Genomic DNA, 19,758 nt, shown 5'->3' on the forward strand with positions numbered 1-19,758 from the left:
AAATCTTGACTCCACCTGTCATTGTCTTATTTATTTACTTATTAAAAAAGACAAAGACAGATAAAGACAAGGTGTTGCTTTCTTTTTGGTGACTCTTTCTTCTCTTGGTGAAGTAAAAAAAATAGATCGTTGTTGCCCGTTGCAACACTAAGGTAAATTTTGTGCCCCTACAATACAGTCAAATTTTTAGTTAAAACGTAGTTAAACTTGGTCCACTCTAGATTTAGCCTGAAGTTAGTTAAGTTCGCCATTTTAAAGCATTTTTCGTAAAACACATGTGTTTTGACATCTATTGACCATAATTTGGATCTCAAAAGAGTTTTCCTTGTTTAATTAGTACAAATTAATCCTTAGTAAAATTCAACAATAAATTGGCTTAAAAACATTTTTAGTAGTCTTGACTTTTACTGAAGGACTCCAAAAATTTAGTAGCGTGAAAATTGGATGATGGCTATTGTAATTGAGTCGTACTTGTCATATTATATGCACGCATCTCTCTCTCTCTCTCAAAGATACACAACAATCCAATCTTAGTTAGGGATGTGCAGTCGTCAAAAACCTTAAACCTTATAGTAACACAATGTCTTCTTTTCTTTTCTTTTCTTTTTGTTGTTTCCTTTTGTTTCTAAAAGCATGTTACTTTTCCAATCTCTTTAATATTGGTTATAGCTGTAGAAAACCAAGTGTAGAATGAGGGTTGCATTCCAAAGAAGAATTAAGTGAAACCAATGTAGAACCAAATAATATGTGACTACAAAATAGATATAAAAATGGACCTTTCTATTACCATTACATACATTTAATTTAAATTCCACACTTTACAAGATCTGCACAATCCCTTGGGATTATAGGATGGGGCAGGGGATTTACTGCATATTAGTGGAAAATGGAAATTTCATAGCCAACATTTCAGTCACAATATGAATAAATCTATACTAATTCAAGAAAAGGCATGTTTATTGACATAGAGACCTTATCTTGTTTATGCACCTACACCTTTTTCACAGCAGGCTCTAAAGCTCATAAGTCATGCCCACTTTTAGCATGCACTTGTGAGGAATGTCAAATACATTTTTAGTTTGTCTCAAATTTTTCTACAAGAAATTGAAAGCATAGTTTATCAAAAATCTCTTACCTATACCTGCTCCTTTGCCTGTAACCGCTTCATTCTCACCAATCAAGTGAACAATACCAACACGCAATGCTTGGTCGAAAGCCTCAATCTCACTCTCTAACAGCTCTTGCAACTTCTTCTCATCAACATCCTTTACATAATTATTTGCATCCTCTCCATTAGCAAATCCAACATCTAGTTCACCATCATTTTCACCATATTTAGTTTACTTTGAGAGAACCAAAATTTTTTTATAATATACTCCTTCAATCTTTCAACTAACATATTCTCAAAAGGCTCATCCTCAAAACATGTATTTGTGTTCCATACCGCACAACACATCGAAACGCATTTTCGTCATTAGGCTCCACTCGACGAAATAGGAAACGCTCTTCAATTGGAACTTTGCAGATAGGTAGTGACTTGATGGTGACGAAGACAAGAACTGATTGCAATACAAGAACATTTACCACATAGTGCTTGAAAATGGGTGGGATGCCTTGAACAAACTCTAAGTTGAACAAGGCCAACCCAGGCATTCGACATAAATTTGTGTCTGCAGCTATGTCCTTGAGCTTCCCTAAAGAGACTTTGTGGTCAAGCTCATAAAAGCACTTTCTTCTGTGCACATCATTCCAAATATACATGATGGTCATTAGTATTGCAGCAAAGGCCAGGGGAAGATATCTTCCTTGAGCAAACTTATAGAAGACTGGGCTTAAATAGAGAATCTCCACACTACTAATGATAAGAAAATATGAGACAACTAAAAGTATGTGAAATTTCCAAATCATGATCATGATTAGCACTAGGAAAGCTGATGTGAGAGTCATAAGAAATATCATTGTTATCCCTGCATGCAAAGGAAGTTAACATTATCTCTACCAAAAAAAAAAAAAAAGACTTGTTACAACAAGTAATATTGCAATAACAAAAATAATTGGGGTAATATATATACTATTGCATCTATGGGTTGTTTTTTGTTGTAATAGTAACTTAAATTTATTACATCAATTAAGATTGTTGCAAGAATTACCTTGTTACATCTAAATATGCTGTTGTAATAACTAAATCTTATTTTATTTTGAAATATATTGTTGCAATAAGCAACCACTTATTTCACATCAAAATATATTGTTGTAATAGGTGAAAAAAGACTTGTTTCATGTGTTTGATCGTAAACTCAATATGTTATGTATATATTTGTGTTTTTGGACATGTTAATTTGATGGAGTACTTTGAGTTTTACATTTTTTTTTTAATTTGTATCTTTAATTTGTTATTTTAGTTCCTCAACATAATGTTTATATTGTCTTATAATGTGTATATTGCAAGACAAGGTAATAGAGAAATTAATAATAAAATAAAAACTCAACCTATTGCAATAAGGCTGTTTGTTGTAATAAGCTATGACATTTTTCACGTATTACAACAAAACCTTTGAAGTAGTAAATTATTGCCACCAAGTTATTTATTGTAATAAAGAAGTTATTGCATCAACCTGTTTGTTGCAATATGTAGAATTTATTACAATGAAATTTTTGTGTTACGTAAACCTATTGCCTTGAAGTTTATTACAACGGCTCGCAATAACTTTTTCAACGTTGCAATACCTTATTGCAATGACTTTGTAGTTATTGTAACAATTTTTCCCGTTGTAACAAGCCTTTTTTCTTGTAGTGTATTCATTAGCTTCTATGTTTATTCTTTATTGAATAGCCAAATTCAACCACCAAACATGTGGACAGAAAATTCAAACCAATAAAACAACAAAAACCAAGTCTAGCTACTATTGATAAGATTCAAATTGATATGTGGGAGATGGATTTCCATATGCATTGCCAATCTTTTCGGTGTTCTTAAAAGCCAAAGTGACACTTATACAAGCCAGCATAAGAAGGTAATTGACTTTTGGTATGTAAACTTGTCCTTCATACTTAGTTGATGTATGCACAATTTTCACTCAAGAGAAACACCCTACTGAGAGAGATTGTTGGACTATAGAGATAGTCCTTGAAATCATGGCTTCACTAGCTACTATTGATGCCAATATGGCCACCACAAACATTGGCCAGTACAAAGGTTCTACATCACAAATAGCCAACTCAATTAGCTAGTAAATCATACATTTTATATAAATATTGAACAATGGACATTATGGACATATATATGAACCAAAGCATTCATGAGAAAATTTAAGGCAAAAACACTCTTTTTCTACCCGGTATGGACTTAAAGAAAGTTTCTTTGACAAGATCATCGTGCTTGCAAAGGAAGGCTGCTTGTCCAATGTATGCCAATATGAGAGCCGAGTAGATCACTGAGCACATACTTATTTGAATGAACCTAACTGTGAAGTGCCCAACATCAACAAATAGAGCTTCCGTTCTTGCAAATTATTATAATTATACTTCATTAACAAAATCTTCACGTAATTCCTAGCAAAGGTGATTTTATATTAAATTTTTAGTTTTACTCTAGGGAACTGTTTATTATACATGGCCCTATTACACATGAAGTACACACAATCCTCTTTTTGAATTGAAATCATGTCTTAATGTTGTAATTTCAGTTCAAATTTAAACCTTTTACAATTCTCCTAATTTGTTAGACGTTCTTTGGTTCTTCAATTTTTGAATTGAAACTAAGACTTCAAGACATGATTTTAGTTCAAAAAATAATTTGTATATACTGAAAATTAGCTTCTACTCTTTTAGCTTATTTAATTATGTATAGTTTTTTACAGTCTTTTTTTTTTTTAGATACAAACTTACTTTTGTAGGTTTTAGATTTTAGTACACAATCAAATAAGATCTCATACCCTAATATCAACCTAACCAAAAATTAACAAAGAATTGTAAGGAGGTAAATCCTGTATGTAGCATGTAGCACAGGAGATTCCAAGCCCAATTCAAATTTCATATAAACAAAAACAGAGTAATAGAGTCATGGTTTAAGTAAATCATGTTCCAAATTCCAATATAAACCATTAAGTGACAACATAGTATCACTAAATAATAATTGTGGATAAATACTGACACTTGAGGGGATATAAGTCAAACTACAATACCTGAACCTATAGTCTATGAGTGGAGTGGGCTCGTGAGATATCGCCTCATGTGATACACATCATAGTCCTTGAACTTAACCCACTCCATGTATGTTTCAACTTTCAAGACATTGGTCCACACATCATATACGACCATAACATGTAACATTAATTACATACATGTATCCAAAAATAGTAAAACAAAATCTCAGTTACACATGCTAGTGGCTTTGACCCCATGACCTCACCCCCAGCCATTTTTATTGGAGAAAGAGGTGTCATTTGAGATAAAGCTTATTAGAAAATATCGGGCCTTTTGTAGTTAAATCATAAATGTGCAAAACTAAGCAATCTTGCAGACTGTCCATTGTTTAAAGCAAACACTGCTTCATCTTACACTGTTTCTGAGGTGATTGTTCACTATGCATGCATTTGTTATCCATATATTTCTACTTAAGAGGAGCCATCAACCTATTCATCAAAGATACATGACCAACAAAAAACTTGTTTTATTTTTATAGGTAAGAAAAATTTATTGAATTCATGTAGAAAAACACAAAGTAGCCAAAGAGTACAAAAGGAAAGAAAAAGAAGAGAGTCTATAAACATCAGGAGGGAATCATTGGTTGTGAGTCCCCAAACCCAAGACCAGTTAAATAAAGAGCCGGCAAAAGAGGCAAGAAGCAGATTGCTGAGCTCTCCTCATCTTCAATCATGTGGTTATTGTGTTCCCTCCAAATGCATAACATCAAACACAACCTTTGGCCCAAACATAGGCAAATTCTATCAATCTTATGCATTAATCAGCTTATTTAGAGCAGTGTACAAACCTGTCAAACTCTCACCACACCACCCCCCCCCCCCCCAAAAAAAAAAAAAAAAAAAAAGGCCCAAAGGAAGTTTACAACTATAAAAATCTCTAATATTCTGGTTCTCTATTATTGGTTTGTAATTTGTTGAACTAAAAGCTTTTTTAGTAGTCAACATATAATTTATTAATTTTAGTAGTCACACTTAATCACATAATGTATTAAAAAAAAAACTTTGTTACCAAGCCAAACATCAATACCAAAAGTATCATGTGCATGCATACATAATATTCATGAAAGTAACTAAGTTGCTAACATCAAGATTCAAGAATTCAACAAGAGTCCTAAAACAGAACACTGTGCCCCTTCCGGTATAACCCTCAATTCATCATCTCTTACATTTTACATCTTTATTTGACCCAATTGTGGATATCAAGGTGGGTTCCTGTCATTGGAAACCTACACAATAGGAACAACATTTATTTTGATAAAGTAGAGAACCTTTTTCTAAAGAAAAGTTCTTTGGACTCGCCTCTAGCCAGTAAACCTATGGGCAACTAACCCTACCCACTATAACCAGTAATTAGGTAATTGAAGGGCATTTTCTCTTGCTAGGCTCAGTAGACAAAAAGACCACATTTTCTAGGAAAGTGAATAACCTACCCATTTAATGTTGGGTCCCAAATAATATTATCAACAATATTAGCAATTCAAAATAGCAATCATACACAAGAATACAAAATATTTACTCGGAAAACCCTTTATCTTTAAAGGGAAAAAAAACCACGGGACAATTTCCGAATAATTTCACTATTATCAAATCAATTACAATAATTTTTGTATATGTCTCAAGGCTAAAGAAAAACCTCTCTTATTTTACCCCCAAGTGTGAAAGTATTTAAATTTAAATTTTTTACTTTTTGAAGTTTTAAAATTTATATTTAGGTAAATTGCAAATTATACCCTTAAAATTTGGGATGATTGGATTTTACACCTTGAAATTTTTGAATTTGAATTTTACTCATAAAGTTTAGGATGTTTGGATTTTACACCCTGATGTTTCAGAATTTGGATTTTACATCCTAAAGTTCGGGAATGTTGGGATTTTGTACCCAAATTCTGAAACTTTAAATTGTAAAATTCAAATACTCTAAAATTTTAGGAAGTAAAATCTAAACACTCTTAAAATGTAAGGGGTAAAATCTAAATTCTGAAACGTCATGGTGTAAAATCTAAACACCTCCAAATTTCAGGGTGTTACATCTAAATTCTGAAATTTTAGGGTGTAAAATCTAATCACTCCAAAATTTTAGGAGTGTTATATTTTATCTTAGGTTTAGATTTTAAGTTTCAAAATTTGAAATTTTGATCTAAATTTTACGAGAAATGCTAGGTTCATAACATTTTTACAATAAATCATAGATAGTTAAGTGTTATTGATTCAAATTTGAGTTTAACACTAAAATTATTTTTTTACTCTAACAATAATATCTAGTTATAACCTGCCCACTTAATATTTATTGTAAAAATATATATTATTTCTCAAATTTTATTCCGTTCCCTTCCTCCATATTTTCCGTAAACTACTACAAATTCACCTGGTTACATGGATTGACTGAGACGCACCCAGATGTGGCGGCAAAACGTTTTTCTGGTAAAAATACCCACACACTCTCTCTCTCTCAAATTGCTTTGCCCTGATTTGATTCAATAACCTAATCCTCTCCTATTGTTTCCTCTCCCATTCAGCAAAATCCCGACTCCGACCACAGCATTTCCGGTAATCCTCACCTTTTTTTTTTTTTTTTTTTTTCCATTTTTGCACTCTCTCTCTCTCTCTCTCTCTCTCATACGTCGTCGTTTTGATTACAATTTGGCAGATGAGGAAGACTACGATTCTAATTTGCCCCAAATTTCTGCCTTATTAACCGGTGCTTTGGAGAAAAAGGTGGCTTTCTCTTTCCTGGTTTAAACTTAACGCCCTGCTGTTTGGACAACAGATTTGAAATTCTTAATTGCAACTTCATGCTTTGATTTGATAGGAGGAACTGCAAGTTTTGTCGCGGCTCGAGATACTTAGAGGTATATTATATTATATTGTTGATCAAAAATTTCTTTGATAATAACTCTAAATTTGAATGTCAGTATTTTGTGTGTGTGTGTGTGTGTGTGTGTCAATGTGGTTTTTCAATGCAGGTACTTCTGAATGGAATTGTGGAAAGAAAAATAGCAAGGCATGTGTTATCAATACTTTGTGTGTGTTATAGACTTATAGTCCGTATTTGCGGCCACTTTGTGTAATTAGAATTTGTTTTGTATTTGTAATGTTGTTTTATATCAGAATGACACACATGTCTCTCTTGAAGATGATGATGTTGAAATGCCTGAATTTCGTAACGAGGCAAGGAAGGCATTCACGTGCAACCCGGACGAGGAAATCATCTCCGATGATGAGGTACAATGTAGTAAGATCTAGAGATATAGCATATGATATATTACCATATGTGCCAAAAGTTTAAGCTGATAGGAAGCAGTGAATTTGATTTTTTTTTTTTTTTTTTGCTTTGTTTTTGTATTGCTATTTACCAATTGCGACAGCTTGTTTTGGGTTTGTATTGTAAATATGCGGACTCTCTTATGGTTTCTCTTGTTGTTATTGCTAGATAGTAACAGTCTTTGTAATCTGTTTGGATAGGTAAACAACGTGGTGTCGAAATTTTCTGATTCCTCCAATGCTAAAAAGCTCCATGAAGACAGTCTTTGTAGATTTGGAAGTGGGGTGCAAGATGGTGCACAGACATGGTCTGCTGTAAGTAAAGAAGCTGAGGCACTGTTACATTTGAATGAGAATGCATCAACCCATTCTGCCTACTCCAAAGCAAGCAAATCTTATAAAGGTGTTTTTTTTCTTTCCAATTATCTTATGATTTCTTAAAACCAATATTTGCCATATCAATGTGTATGCATTACATGTTTATCTGCATATATAAGTTTTTTTTTTTTGGTATATGTCAAACACTGGAGGAAGTAAACAGGTTGTTACCATGGGAGCATCTTTTGTTAACTTCTTATATATATTTTTTGGTAGTATGTCTTTATTTTTCTTATAAATAGTTTTAAATACAGTTTGTATGTAGTTTTTTTTTTCCCCTCTTGGTAGGTTTCAAATTCATACTCAGTACCATGTAATATTTTATGTAGCTCATCAATTCATGGATTCAATGTGTATGTTGTCCCAATTTTTTGAGGGTAGGAGCTTGTTCTTAAAGTCTTGCTTGTTGAAATAAACTGGAAATGGAAAACACAAAGAAAAGGATATGTGGAATACTCTCTTTGTTTAATTACTTTTCACAGGGTACAATGGGGTTTAATGTCATTTATGCTTCAGAGTCCAGCCCTAATGGAATGTCTGAGTGAATCAATATATTAAAACCAGTAATATTCAGATGTTAACATAAATGTACCTATCAAAAAAAAATATTCAGATGTTAACATAGATGTCCATGCAAGTCCATATAAACTGAAAGTACATTGTATACATAAGGCAACAATAAGATTTGCTAGCGGTTCAGTCATTATTCTATAATTTAGATATGTTTCTGGAGCTGATTTTTTTGGTAATTAACCTTTATATCAGACCTTAGATGTGATAGAGCTTTATGTTTCATTTGTAAATGATCTTATTTTTATTTTTTTATTATGAAACTGGTTCTGTATGACTTAAAAAAACAAAAACAAAAAAACAAAAAAAGAAGAAGAAGACAAAACTGGTCCTGTATGGTAAACTTCAGAATCAACTGCTGCAGGAGTCAGATGTAAGGTTAAGCAAAAATTTTCATTCCGTTTCCAGTCACGTAAGGAAGAACCCTCCTGGCCTTCTTTATCTAAGGATGAAAATATTGTGTCATTTGAGGTTCATGAAGCACCTGAAAGATTGGACACATTTGAACCTAGATCCGAAGAACATTCAATTGCTGAGGTTCTTGACGATTGTCAGAGAGAGAATCAATTCCAGTCAGAGAATTTACATGCTCAAGTAGGAGCTCTTGGGCATGGATGCACTGAGCCATCAATGGCTGAGCTTCTAGATGGCCTTCAGGACAGAGCTAGTTTGCAGAAAGGAGTTTCTAAAAAGGTTTGCTGTCTTCTTTGACCTGGAACTTTTTATTCTTTTCTACCTGTTGCTATCCATTCCCAGATTGATCTGCTATTTGCTGCAGTGTAGCAGAACAAAAGATAAAAGGGTACAGATTGTTGCAAAGAAAATTATCTCTCCACTGGGAGATAGAACTGTTGACAGAGAGGATTCCTCTGAATCCATGGGTAGTGGATCATCTAGTGAGGACAAGGTATCTGTTGTGTTTAACACCCTCACCACCTCCCCCACCCCCCTTTTTCCCCCTCCCTTCTTTTCCTTCTTGTTGGTACTGTATTGTATGATATGTATTCTTAGTTATATGCTAAAGCAGGCCACAGATCAAAAGCTAAAGGTTACAATCCCAGAAATGAAGAGGCAAACTATGGCAGATCGGTTTCAAGAAACTTTAGGTGCTACCTTTTTAAATGATGAAGGGGCCCTTGTTGCAGTGCCTAAATCATCAGGGTAACTAACAGGAAAATATTTTGTGTATCACATCTCACCATATTACGTGAAATTTTTTCCTATCATTTTCCTGTTAGCTGATGTTCATAGAGTGAATTCAAATTGAGTAGTTCTGAACTCAGAATGTGTGCTTCCAAATTTTGCAGAATTGGATTATTTGGGAAGTTGCAACAGCTCATGCAGAATGAAAAAGAAAGAGATGTGGATTTCTTGAAGAAGTTGCAGACTGGATCTAACAAAATTAGTAAAACTTGTGACTGTAATTTATTTATTTTTCAAAGGAGCATGTTAACTCATGGAAATGAAAACGATATGCATAGACCAGTCATTTGAACAATTAATAAGTTTGTGCTCGTGTTTTTTCCTATTCCTTACACTAACTATTGTTCCATACATCCTCAGATGAAGTAAGCAGCATCATTGTAAAAATCCTGGCAAGATACTTGGATGCAAAGCTGATAGTTTGTCAATGCTCTTTTTGCGAGAACATAGAGGTCATGTTTAAAATTGAAACAAGTTATGTAGATTATTTGCATAACCTTGCTGATACAACCACCAAATATGGCTAACACTTATTCCCTGAAAGATAATAATTGAAAATGTGCTTGCTTCTTTTTTATTTACAACTAATTTGCTAAATCACAATATTTTGAATTTAATTAGATTCTACAACCTGAGTAGTTATTTGCAGATTGCTTTTAAATCTTGTTAGTTATGTTTAGCAACTAAAAATTTCGTAGTGATGTGAGGAGTGTTGCATCTTAGCTGCAGCATCAAGATTTTCTCAACCATCCTCTCAAAATTTACGTTATTTAACACAATGATTTGGAGAGTGTTGCTCAGTATGCCCTTAGAATGTGAAGTAGTCATAAGATACTTGCTCCATCCATATTTATAGTCCAAATTTCCATATTTTTCATGTTTAAAAGTTAAAATGCAAAAACATTCACCTTATCATTCCACCCTTTTTATTTCAAGAATTCAAAATTTTGATATCTTTACAATTTTCTTCAGATGGCAATTTTGGAAAGCATTGATATGGGGAAGGGCTTATTATATGATAATTAGTGCCTTAATTTGTATGTTTAGTCAACCCAGACTATTTTTCTGGGATGGGTACTTGGATCAAATTTTTTTAACATTTGCCTCCAGCTGAATGTTTCTGATTCAATATATATCCATGTCTATTTTAAGTGTTTGGTAAATGAGGATTGAAGGTGCATGCCTGCTTTTGCAGAGCCCCACACCATCAGGAAGCCCTCAAATAATGATAAATGGAGGAAGGAAAACAACAATTATTTTTAATCCGAGAGTTTGCAGTGATGTTGACCTTGAAGTTGGGAACTTGATCTGTATTCACCCACCATGGTATGGAACTATGGATAGTACAATTTGAATGTTTGCACTGGTCTCTTTTTCCAAGTTTTAATTAGAAGACAACTATTGCTTGAATAATTAATTAAAAAAGTTAGTCTTTTCCTAGTGCACCACAATAGTCGTGTTGAAAAGTTTCCATCACGTGGTTTAGTCCAATGGGATAATTAATAAGTTGTTAAAATGATGAAGATAAAGTTTAATGGTGAAATTTTCTGGCCAGGAAGGAGGTAAAAGCAGGCAATGATGAGAGCATTATTCTCTCTACGTATTTCTCCCAAATTGTAAGACCAGTTCAGGTTTGTCAAAATTAGAAGTATGTGTGCATTATAAGGATCATGTGCTCAGATCAGTTTCATCCAGAATCATGTGATTCTATGTACAGCCCTCAATTTTTTTTTTCACTCACTAATGGCATGAGACATGGTTGGACAAAGTATATTACAAATCTGTAATCCATTTTTTTGCATTTTTTTTTTCTTTTTACTCTCTCTTTCCTTAATTTAATGCCTTGACCCAATTCAAGTTGTACCCACTAATGACAATTTCATGAATGAGAAAGGAAGATGAAATTCTTCTGTGAAATGAAATAGAGGAAGAAACTTAAAAATGTACTTCAGATGGTTTCTTGTGCCTGATTGATTGACAAGATAACCAAGGGAGTGTGAGAGACCAAGGCAAAACCAATTTTTATCTTTCAAGCATAGTAACGTAAGTTTTCATTGTTTGCCTACTGTCTTTGACTAACAAATACATGGATAGATTTGAATTGAAATATTTGAAGAAGCTGCTTTGATGAAAAAAAGTATGTTGATGGTGGAGTATAGGACATCATATAGGGATCAATTTTTGTCATTTGTTAAATTTTTAGTTTGTTAAATATAATTATTCAGATATTTTTATGTGGTTTTAGTTTCTTATTTCTAATTGTTTTAGGACTTTTTTACCACCAAGTTCAAGTACTTGTAGAATACTTTATAGGTTAGCGTTAATTTAAGAATGTTATCTCTTCATCATCATAGAGTCTCTAGGAAAGTGTATTTGAAAATGTAGGTAGGCAAAATAAAAAAAAAGTGGATTTTACTCCCCAAATTGGGTGAAAATATGCCTTATTTGTTGGAGATGGCTCAATGTATGTTATCACTCACTCTTGGTCCAACAATGGCTTAATAAATACCTCATCACTGAATGAAATGGGCTGGTCTTATTGTTTAAATGAAACTAGTTGTAAACTGCTCACTGGATTTTAACTTTAGTTTATAGTTTTTTTTAGTTAAAAAATTAATATTAATTTTAAGTGCTTTTGCATATTTATTTGAATATGAATTGAGAGTGATGGTATAACTATAAATTTATGATTGATTTATTGATTATATTAATATTAGTTTATAATTAAGATTTGGTTTCTAAGTAAAGAATCTATAATATGGTTTTTGAAAACATAGTTCTAGAATGAGTAGATGTCTAAAGGAGAGAAGGGAGCTCAAAGTAAAATAATGGAAGAGATGATATCTATTTGGTGCAAAGAAAAGGTATGCAATTGAAGCAAGAATATTTTATAGATTCAATTTTATTAAATTGTACCATATGGTGTAAGCATATGAGATTAAAATTTTATTACATTTAATGAATTGTTTTGTGATTGATTCTTTCTTGTTCTTTCTCTGAAAATTTGAATGTTTAACTTCTAAATGATATTGGCTTACTTTGTTGGAGTCTCTTTAACCATTGCTGTCCCATGTCCTAGGTTTTTTGGATGTGTATGAGATTCTGAATTACCAAAAATACAAAATAACAAATAGAGTAGGAATAATTCAGACAAGTACATGAAGCACGTTTTATATATTGGTGTCAAGAGTCTTGTATCTAAACTACTCAATTGGCACCTACTAGTGTTTTGAAGGGAGACATCTAAAGTTCAAATCCTCTCACCCCAATTGTAACTATTGAATTAAAAAAAGAAAAAAGAAAAAAGAAAAGAAAAAAGAAACATTGGTACCCTAACTCCTAGGCCATTTGATGGCCAAAGCAGACGACTCATATTTCTGCCATATTATTCATAGTTGTACCTAGCCTTTAGAAGAAGAAAAAAAAACCCTTGATCCAAATTCCCTCATGATTTCTGAGTAAAATCCTTGATCCCACAGTACCAATGCTACCATCTGTGTTTAAAGTGATGTAGGGAATCATTGGGGGTGTTCAGCAAATTAGATTTAGAGTATGGCTGGGTTTGCTTTGTTCTTCAGAGGTGACAAAGGTATATTCTGTGGCAAGCTAGCTGGCATGGTTAGTGAGGGTGTGCATAGACACTATAGCTTGTCTAATTATATAATTATTTCGACAAAGCCAAAGCTGCTAGATTCCAAAAGCAAATAGAGTAATTCAAGGAACCCCACTTGGTTTATCCGTAACTAGTTTGTTAGATTTTGTTGCAGTCACGTCTGGGGAGGAGAGTTGAAAATTTGAGTTGGAAGTGTGATAGGAAGAGATGCTCAAAGAAGACGTACCCGTCTACATTCACAGAGAATGTGTATGATTGTTACAAACTGATGACATTTAGGGGAGAGATTAGAGTGCCAGAATTACTGAATATGATCAATGCCCTCCTATTCTTATATCATGCTTTCGTCTAGGATATAATGCAACTGGGAATTCTTAGAGAATGCCCACTGAACTAGATGCTTTTTATATTTACATTCACAGAGAATGTGTATGATTGTTACAAATTGATGACATTTAGGATGGGAAGAGATTAGAGTGCCTGAATTACTGAATATGATCAATGTCCTCCTTTTCTTATTTCATGCTTTTGTCTGGGATAAGAATGGCCACTGAACTAGATGCTTTATATTATTAAATTTTATTCTCCCCCCCCCCCCCCCCCCTTTTTTTTTTTTTGAGAAGACCATCAACTTCACCTATAGCCTTATAGGATCACTATAAAAATCATTTCATATTTTTCAAACATGATACTATGATTTTATATGCATTAAATTCAGGTAGTTGGGGAAATAGATAGATAGGTGAAAGATTTCATTGAACTAAGATTGGCCAATGGTCAATTCATACTTGGTGTGGGGCACTTTAAAACTTCTTATATATTTCCAAATATTACACTATATGATTTCATATCCCGGAAAATTGGGTAGCTGTGGAAAAAAATGGGTAGGAGTGTAGGAGAAGCTTTTATATTTGTTGCAAAGTTTACTCTCCATTTGATTTATCGAAAAATATGCTTTTGGGGAAGATGTATACACTGGAATTTATTTATTTTTTTTTTTGGAATTAGTTTTAGTTGAATTCAGGAAAAATATATATATATATATATATATTGACCAAATTTATCACCATATCCAACACAAGAAACTGTATCATATTACTATACAAATATCTTGCTCATTGAAGAAGTAAATTAGTTAAATGTTTTGTTTTTAAGTGGTATTGTCTGGTTCTCTTATGAAGAACTTAGATCTAAATCCTTCCTCTCTCACTTATTGTAAGAAAAAATATATTAAATTAGTTAGAAACATCCGTATAATTCCTATTCCTTTCACACGCCTGAAGAAAAATACAGGAAACTTCTATTCCAACCATTTCTAGTTCTTTTGCTTAATTCTCTAAGTGTAAGAATGAAGTATAAAAGCAAACTTAGGAGGCAGAATATTATTAGTATTTTTTTTTTCCTTTGCTAATGTGGGTGTCTAGAACTCATCAAACATATTCCTGTATTCCTCCCATTTAGTTTGAATAAGTGGTCCCAACTTACAATTAATTATAGGCTTGGTAAGATATGACTTGATTTTAAGCTCATAAACAAGCCTAAGCTCTGTTTGTTTTTTTATTATCAAGTCATGTTGTCCACAAGCCTGTTTGTAAACATTTTTTTTTCTTGGGCTCAGTTTGTTTATTAAATTAGTCTAAAATTAAGGCTCAAGCTTAACTTGTTTTAATCAAACAAACACAAATAAGTTTTTTATCGAGATAAGCCCTAACTGTTTATGAACAGCTTGATACGTTTACATTTTACAACTCTGATTAAGATGGACACTTACTCAGTTACTTTGGACTCTCTCTCTCTCAACCACAGGTCCACCAAGCACACTGTGCTTTTTGGACGCAGTTATACTATAGCTCTCAAGCCTAATTGACAGGTTCGGTTCATCTTGAATGTAAGAGCATTCCCAAATGTTCCTGTTCCGAGACAATAACTGTTATTACTCAAACTTGATCCAACAACTTATCAAAAAAAGCCTCATCACTGAATAAATGAGCTAAACTTGGTCTTATTTCTGGTTATGATGAAATGCTTTGCTGATTATTATTGTCCTTCTTTGCTAAAATTTGAATGTTCAACTTCTATGATGTTCTGGTAGTAGTACATTCAATTCTAACCAATATAAATAAAAATATAAACTTCTAAATGATGTCAGCTCCCCTTGCCCGAGCCTCTCTATTCTCTAAAACGATTGCCTTCCTAGGCTTTTTGGATGTTCATGATGTAATCTGGGGTTTTTTTTTTTTTTTTTCTTAAATATAAATATGTAATTTGGGTTTCTAATGTTGTCTTTCTAAGCCTGTAATAGCCACGAAATTCTAATTTACAAAAAAAAAATACAAAATAACCAATGGGCAAGCATGTTGTAGGAATAATATAGGAAATGAAATAATTTTCAAGGGAGTTGATTCAAGTTAGGGATGTAAATGAATGAAACTCGAGCTCAACTTGAAATAAAAAAAAAAAAAAAATTGATTATGTTCATTTGTTTAGCCAACAAGCTAAACCCAAGTTTGAAAAAATATCGTTTGTTTTGAAACTTAATTACTTTACAAAATATCTTCCAAGTTTGAAAATTTTCAGATTAGTTAAAAAGTTAAAACACTCCTATAGCTTCACTTCCATCCGAGAAATGATGCTTGTGATATTTTAGTAGGGCCGTCTCTAGCATATAGGCAACTAAGGCAATCGCTTAAGGCTCCAAAAAAAAAAGGCTCCCTCTTTTAATTAATATAATTTAATATATTTATATTATATTTCAATTAAGACTTATTTACCCTTTTACCCAAATTAAAAAATTATATATTTAAGGCTATTTCATTAGCTAATAGGATGTATTATATATTAAAAAGGCTCCTACTATAATTCAAAACATTGATAACTAGTTTGTAATTTAAATAAAAAAACAATAAATAAAAAGTCTATAGACGGTAGTCATTATCATGTGGGTTGATGTGTCACATCAACTACACATTAATCCACATTTAGCTATTAAAAAAAAACACATCAACCCATTTGTTACTTCACTTAAAGTCTTTTATATACTAGTTTGATTTTTCCCATTTCTGTTGGCACTGATTTTTTTTTTTTAACATTTGAAGCAGTTTATTTTGATTTGTATTGTATAAGTATATTTTTATTAGTTATCCTTTAAGAATAATCTACTTTTTGTATTAGTACTAGTTTATTTAGCTATATGATAAATAAATTTTTATTTGTGCAAGTTTAGAGTATAAGACTATAAAGTGACTACTTTTAAAAATATATATAAATACGTAATTTGGGTTTCTAATATTGTCTTTCTAAGCCTCTGATAGCCACGAAATTCTAATTTACAAAAAATACAAAATAACCAATAGGCAAGCATATTGTAGGAATAATATAGGAAATGAAATAATTTTCAAAGGAGTTGATTCAAGTTAGGGATGTAAATGAATGAAACTCGAGCTCGGCTTGGAAAAAAAAACTTGATTATGTTCGTTTGTTTAGTCAACAAGCTAAACCCAAGTTTGAAAAAAAATCGTTTGCTTTGAAACTTAATTACTTTTCAAACTATCGTCCAAGTTTGAAAACTTTAGATTAGTTAAAAGTTAAAACACTCGTACAGCTTCATTTCCATCAGAGAAATGGTACTTGAGATATTTTTGTTTTATTAGTAGGGTTGACTGTAGCATATATTTGAAACTTAATTACTTTACAAAATATCTTCCAAGTTTGAAAAACTTTAGATTAGTTAAAAGTTAAAACACTCATATAGCTTCGTTTGCTTTGAAACTTAATTACTTTTCAAACTATCTTCCAAGTTTGAAAACTTTAGATTAGTTAAAAGTTAAAACACTCCTACAGCTTCATTTCCATCGGAGAAATGGTACTTGAGATATTTTTGTTTTATTAGTAGGGTTGACTGTAGCATATATTTGAAACTTAATTACTTTACAAAATATCTTCCAAGTTTGAAAAACTTTAGATTAGTTAAAAGTTAAAACACTCATATAGCTTCATTTCCATTAGAGAAATGGTACTTAAGATATTTTGTTTTATTAGTAGGGTTGACTCTAGCATATAGGCAACTAAGGAAGTCACTTAAGGCTCAAAAAAAAAAAAAAAAAAAACCCTCTTTTAGTTAATATAATATAATATATTTCTATTATATTTCAATTAAGACTTATTTATCCTTTTACCCAAATTAAAAAACTATATATTTAAGGCTATTTTATTAGCTAATAAAATGTATTATATATTAAAAATGCTCCTACCATAACCCATAACATTGACAACTAGTTTGTAATTTAAAAAGAAAAAACAATAAATAAAAATTCTACTGTAGCCATTATCATGTGAGTTGATGTGTCACATCAACTACACATTATTCCACATTTAGCTATAAAAAAGAAAAAAAAAAAAAAAATACACATCAACCCATTTGTTACTTCACTTAAAGTTTTTTATATTTCAACTAGTTTGATTTTTCCCATTTCTGTTAGTACTGATTTTTAAAAAATAATTGAAGCAATTTATTTAATTTGTATTGTATAAGTATATTTTTATTAGTTATCCTTTAAGAATAATCTACTTTTTGTATTAGTATTAATTTATTCAGCTATATGATAAATAAATTTTTATTTGTGCAAGTTTAGAGTATAAAGTGACTACATCATTTTATAAGTTGCAATCTTAATTTTGATAAACTAGGCCTATCGCTCTATACTTTAAATTTTGTTTTAGTTAAATTATAATTTTCTATTATAAATCATGTTTCATTTATTTATAAATATATTTTTGTAATTATAAATGTCTACTAGAAAATATCCATCTAGATATGAAAAACTTAAAAAGAAGAACAACAAAAAACAAGAAAAAAAAAATTGAATCTCAAAAGGCATTTATAGATAAATTTGTTATTAATATTAAACAAGACACAAAAAAAAAAAAAAAAAATTAGATGAAAATATAACAAACAAAAATTCATTGATAATAATGCAAATAGTCCTAATTAAATAAATATTATTTGATTAATATCTAAATATAAAAAATAAAATAAAAAGCCCCACTTAAAATTTTGGCCTTTAAACCCCAAAATTGGTTGAGCCCACCCTGTTGACCTTAAAAGAAACAACAAACGAAAGCTACCTTTTGACACGAAATTGAAACAAAAACTAAAGCAAAACTCTTTTGCTTTTAATAGCAAAATATTGTGCCCGTTCGATGATAAATGAATTAGTTAAAATATGGTGGGAGTAAAAAGTTAAAATTTCCCTCAATAATTGACCAAATTAATTAGTGTTTAATTGGGACTCATTCATCAACCTAAGATAGATCATGGATCTAACATACAAAGGAAAATGTAATTTGAACACGTTAATTCTTATCTTCCATTCAGACAGCCTTTGACTTTACCTGTTGTATATGAACCTCAAAATATATATCATCCCCTCTCTAAATCCAAAACAACAAAAAGAAAAAAAAAATAGAGAGAGTCTAAGAGAAAGAAGAGCTCAGAAACAATAAAGAAACTCAACAGAAGGTTAAGAAAAATGGAGATGAAACACTTGGAGATAACTATGAACTCTGCAAGGGGTCTCAAAAAAGTGAATCATCTTCATTCTATGGACGTGTATGCCGTGGTCACACTGTCCAGCAACCCCCAAACTGAGCAAAGAACTCCTGTGGACAAGGGTTGTGGCTCAAAGCCCATGTGGAACCACACCATGAAGTTCACTTTTGATGAAGCCGTGGCAAAGATGAATTACCTTTTTCTCAACATCAAGCTCAGGCACCATGGCCACATCCGTGGAGACAAGGAGATTGGAGAGGTCTTGGTCCCTGTGAAAGAGCTTTTAGACAAAGCTGAAGAAGGCAACTCTGTTAAGTATTTGACATACCAAGTTAGAGAACCCTCTGGCAAGCTAAAAGGGGAACTAAACTTGTCCTATAAGTTTGAGGATGATACACCAATAGTTACTGCCTATCCTCCTCCACATGTAGGAACGAGTAGTAGCTCAGCTTACACACCAACAAGATTGAATATCCCACAAACTTATAACCCTCCTCAAAGTGGTACTTCACAATCTACAATGGGATATCCTATTCATGGTGGGGGTCCACCACCGCCACCGCTACCGGAGGGCTATCCCACACCACCACCAGGGTTGGGATATCATCGTCATGGGCAGCCACAGGTGGTGCAGCCACAGCAGCCAGCTGGGAATAATAATGTTGGGTTAGAATTGGGCATGGCAGTGGTGGGAGGAATGCTTGGTGGAATTTTGATCGGAGAATTGGTGCCTGAATCTGATGATGGAGCTTCTAATGATGCAGATAATACCAGGAAGGATTACTAGGATATACTGGTGGTTTTGATTCTTTGATTCTTTTTCGTCTAATTATTATTCTTAGTTTTCTTATCCAATTGTATTTTCCCACAGTTCTCACAATCTTTGTCTAGAGGTACGTGTTCTAGGAAGATCTGATTAGATGCAACTTCTCAATGTAATGACTTATCATTTTTTGAATGGAATTTTTATGATTATCGTT

The 19,758-nt window shown here is 32.2% G+C and overlaps 2 protein-coding genes and 1 pseudogene across 10 annotated transcripts; 2 read left to right on the forward strand and 1 right to left on the reverse strand.

The window, feature by feature from the left end:
* Nucleotides 1–1,013: 1,013 nt before the first annotated feature.
* LOC115970526 lies at nt 1,014–3,665 on the reverse strand (annotated as a pseudogene).
* A 2,851-nt stretch (nt 3,666–6,516) lies between these two features.
* Nucleotides 6,517–11,561, forward strand: LOC115971255. 9 transcript variants are annotated; one of them, XM_031091049.1, is made up of 14 exons: nt 6,517–6,626; nt 6,722–6,752; nt 6,853–6,920; nt 7,015–7,054; nt 7,169–7,206; nt 7,314–7,427; nt 7,668–7,869; nt 8,779–9,107; nt 9,193–9,321; nt 9,442–9,575; nt 9,722–9,819; nt 9,978–10,069; nt 10,813–10,943; nt 11,173–11,561. In XM_031091049.1, exons 1-14 carry the CDS (start codon nt 6,603–6,605, stop codon nt 11,261–11,263), a joined length of 1,521 nt encoding a protein of 506 aa, XP_030946909.1. In that variant the 5' UTR covers nt 6,517–6,602; the 3' UTR covers nt 11,264–11,561. The 9 variants fall into 9 exon arrangements, with proteins under 9 accessions (XP_030946909.1, XP_030946906.1, XP_030946905.1 ...); XM_031091046.1 differs by having other exon boundaries at nt 6,535–6,626; nt 6,853–6,923; nt 7,018–7,054; nt 9,439–9,575; nt 9,722–9,834; XM_031091045.1 differs by having other exon boundaries at nt 6,535–6,626; nt 9,439–9,575; nt 9,722–9,834.
* Nucleotides 11,562–18,650: 7,089 nt separating this feature from the next.
* Nucleotides 18,651–19,758, forward strand: LOC115971257 (protein SRC2 homolog). Its single transcript, XM_031091054.1, has one exon. It carries the CDS (start codon nt 18,759–18,761, stop codon nt 19,563–19,565), a length of 807 nt encoding a protein of 268 aa, XP_030946914.1. The 5' UTR covers nt 18,651–18,758; the 3' UTR covers nt 19,566–19,758.

This window comes from Quercus lobata, chromosome 12 (genome assembly GCF_001633185.2).
Source record: "Quercus lobata isolate SW786 chromosome 12, ValleyOak3.0 Primary Assembly, whole genome shotgun sequence".
Classification (NCBI taxonomy): domain Eukaryota; kingdom Viridiplantae; phylum Streptophyta; class Magnoliopsida; order Fagales; family Fagaceae; genus Quercus; species Quercus lobata.

What these genes read in the sequence shown, in the direction of transcription:
- LOC115971255 (XM_031091046.1), top strand. Translation starts at nt 6,603, where the DNA reads ATGTGGCGGCAAAACGTTTTTCTG. An exon ending in GCAGTGCCTAAATCATCAGG is followed by an intron (nt 9,576 to 9,721) that starts GTAACTAACAGG and finishes CAAATTTTGCAG; the next exon opens with AATTGGATTATTTGGGAAGT. An exon ending in ATCTGTATTCACCCACCATG is followed by an intron (nt 10,944 to 11,172) that starts GTATGGAACTAT and finishes TTTTCTGGCCAG; the next exon opens with GAAGGAGGTAAAAGCAGGCA.
- LOC115971257 (XM_031091054.1), top strand. Translation starts at nt 18,759, where the DNA reads ATGGAGATGAAACACTTGGAGATAACTATGAACTCTGCAAGGGGTCTC.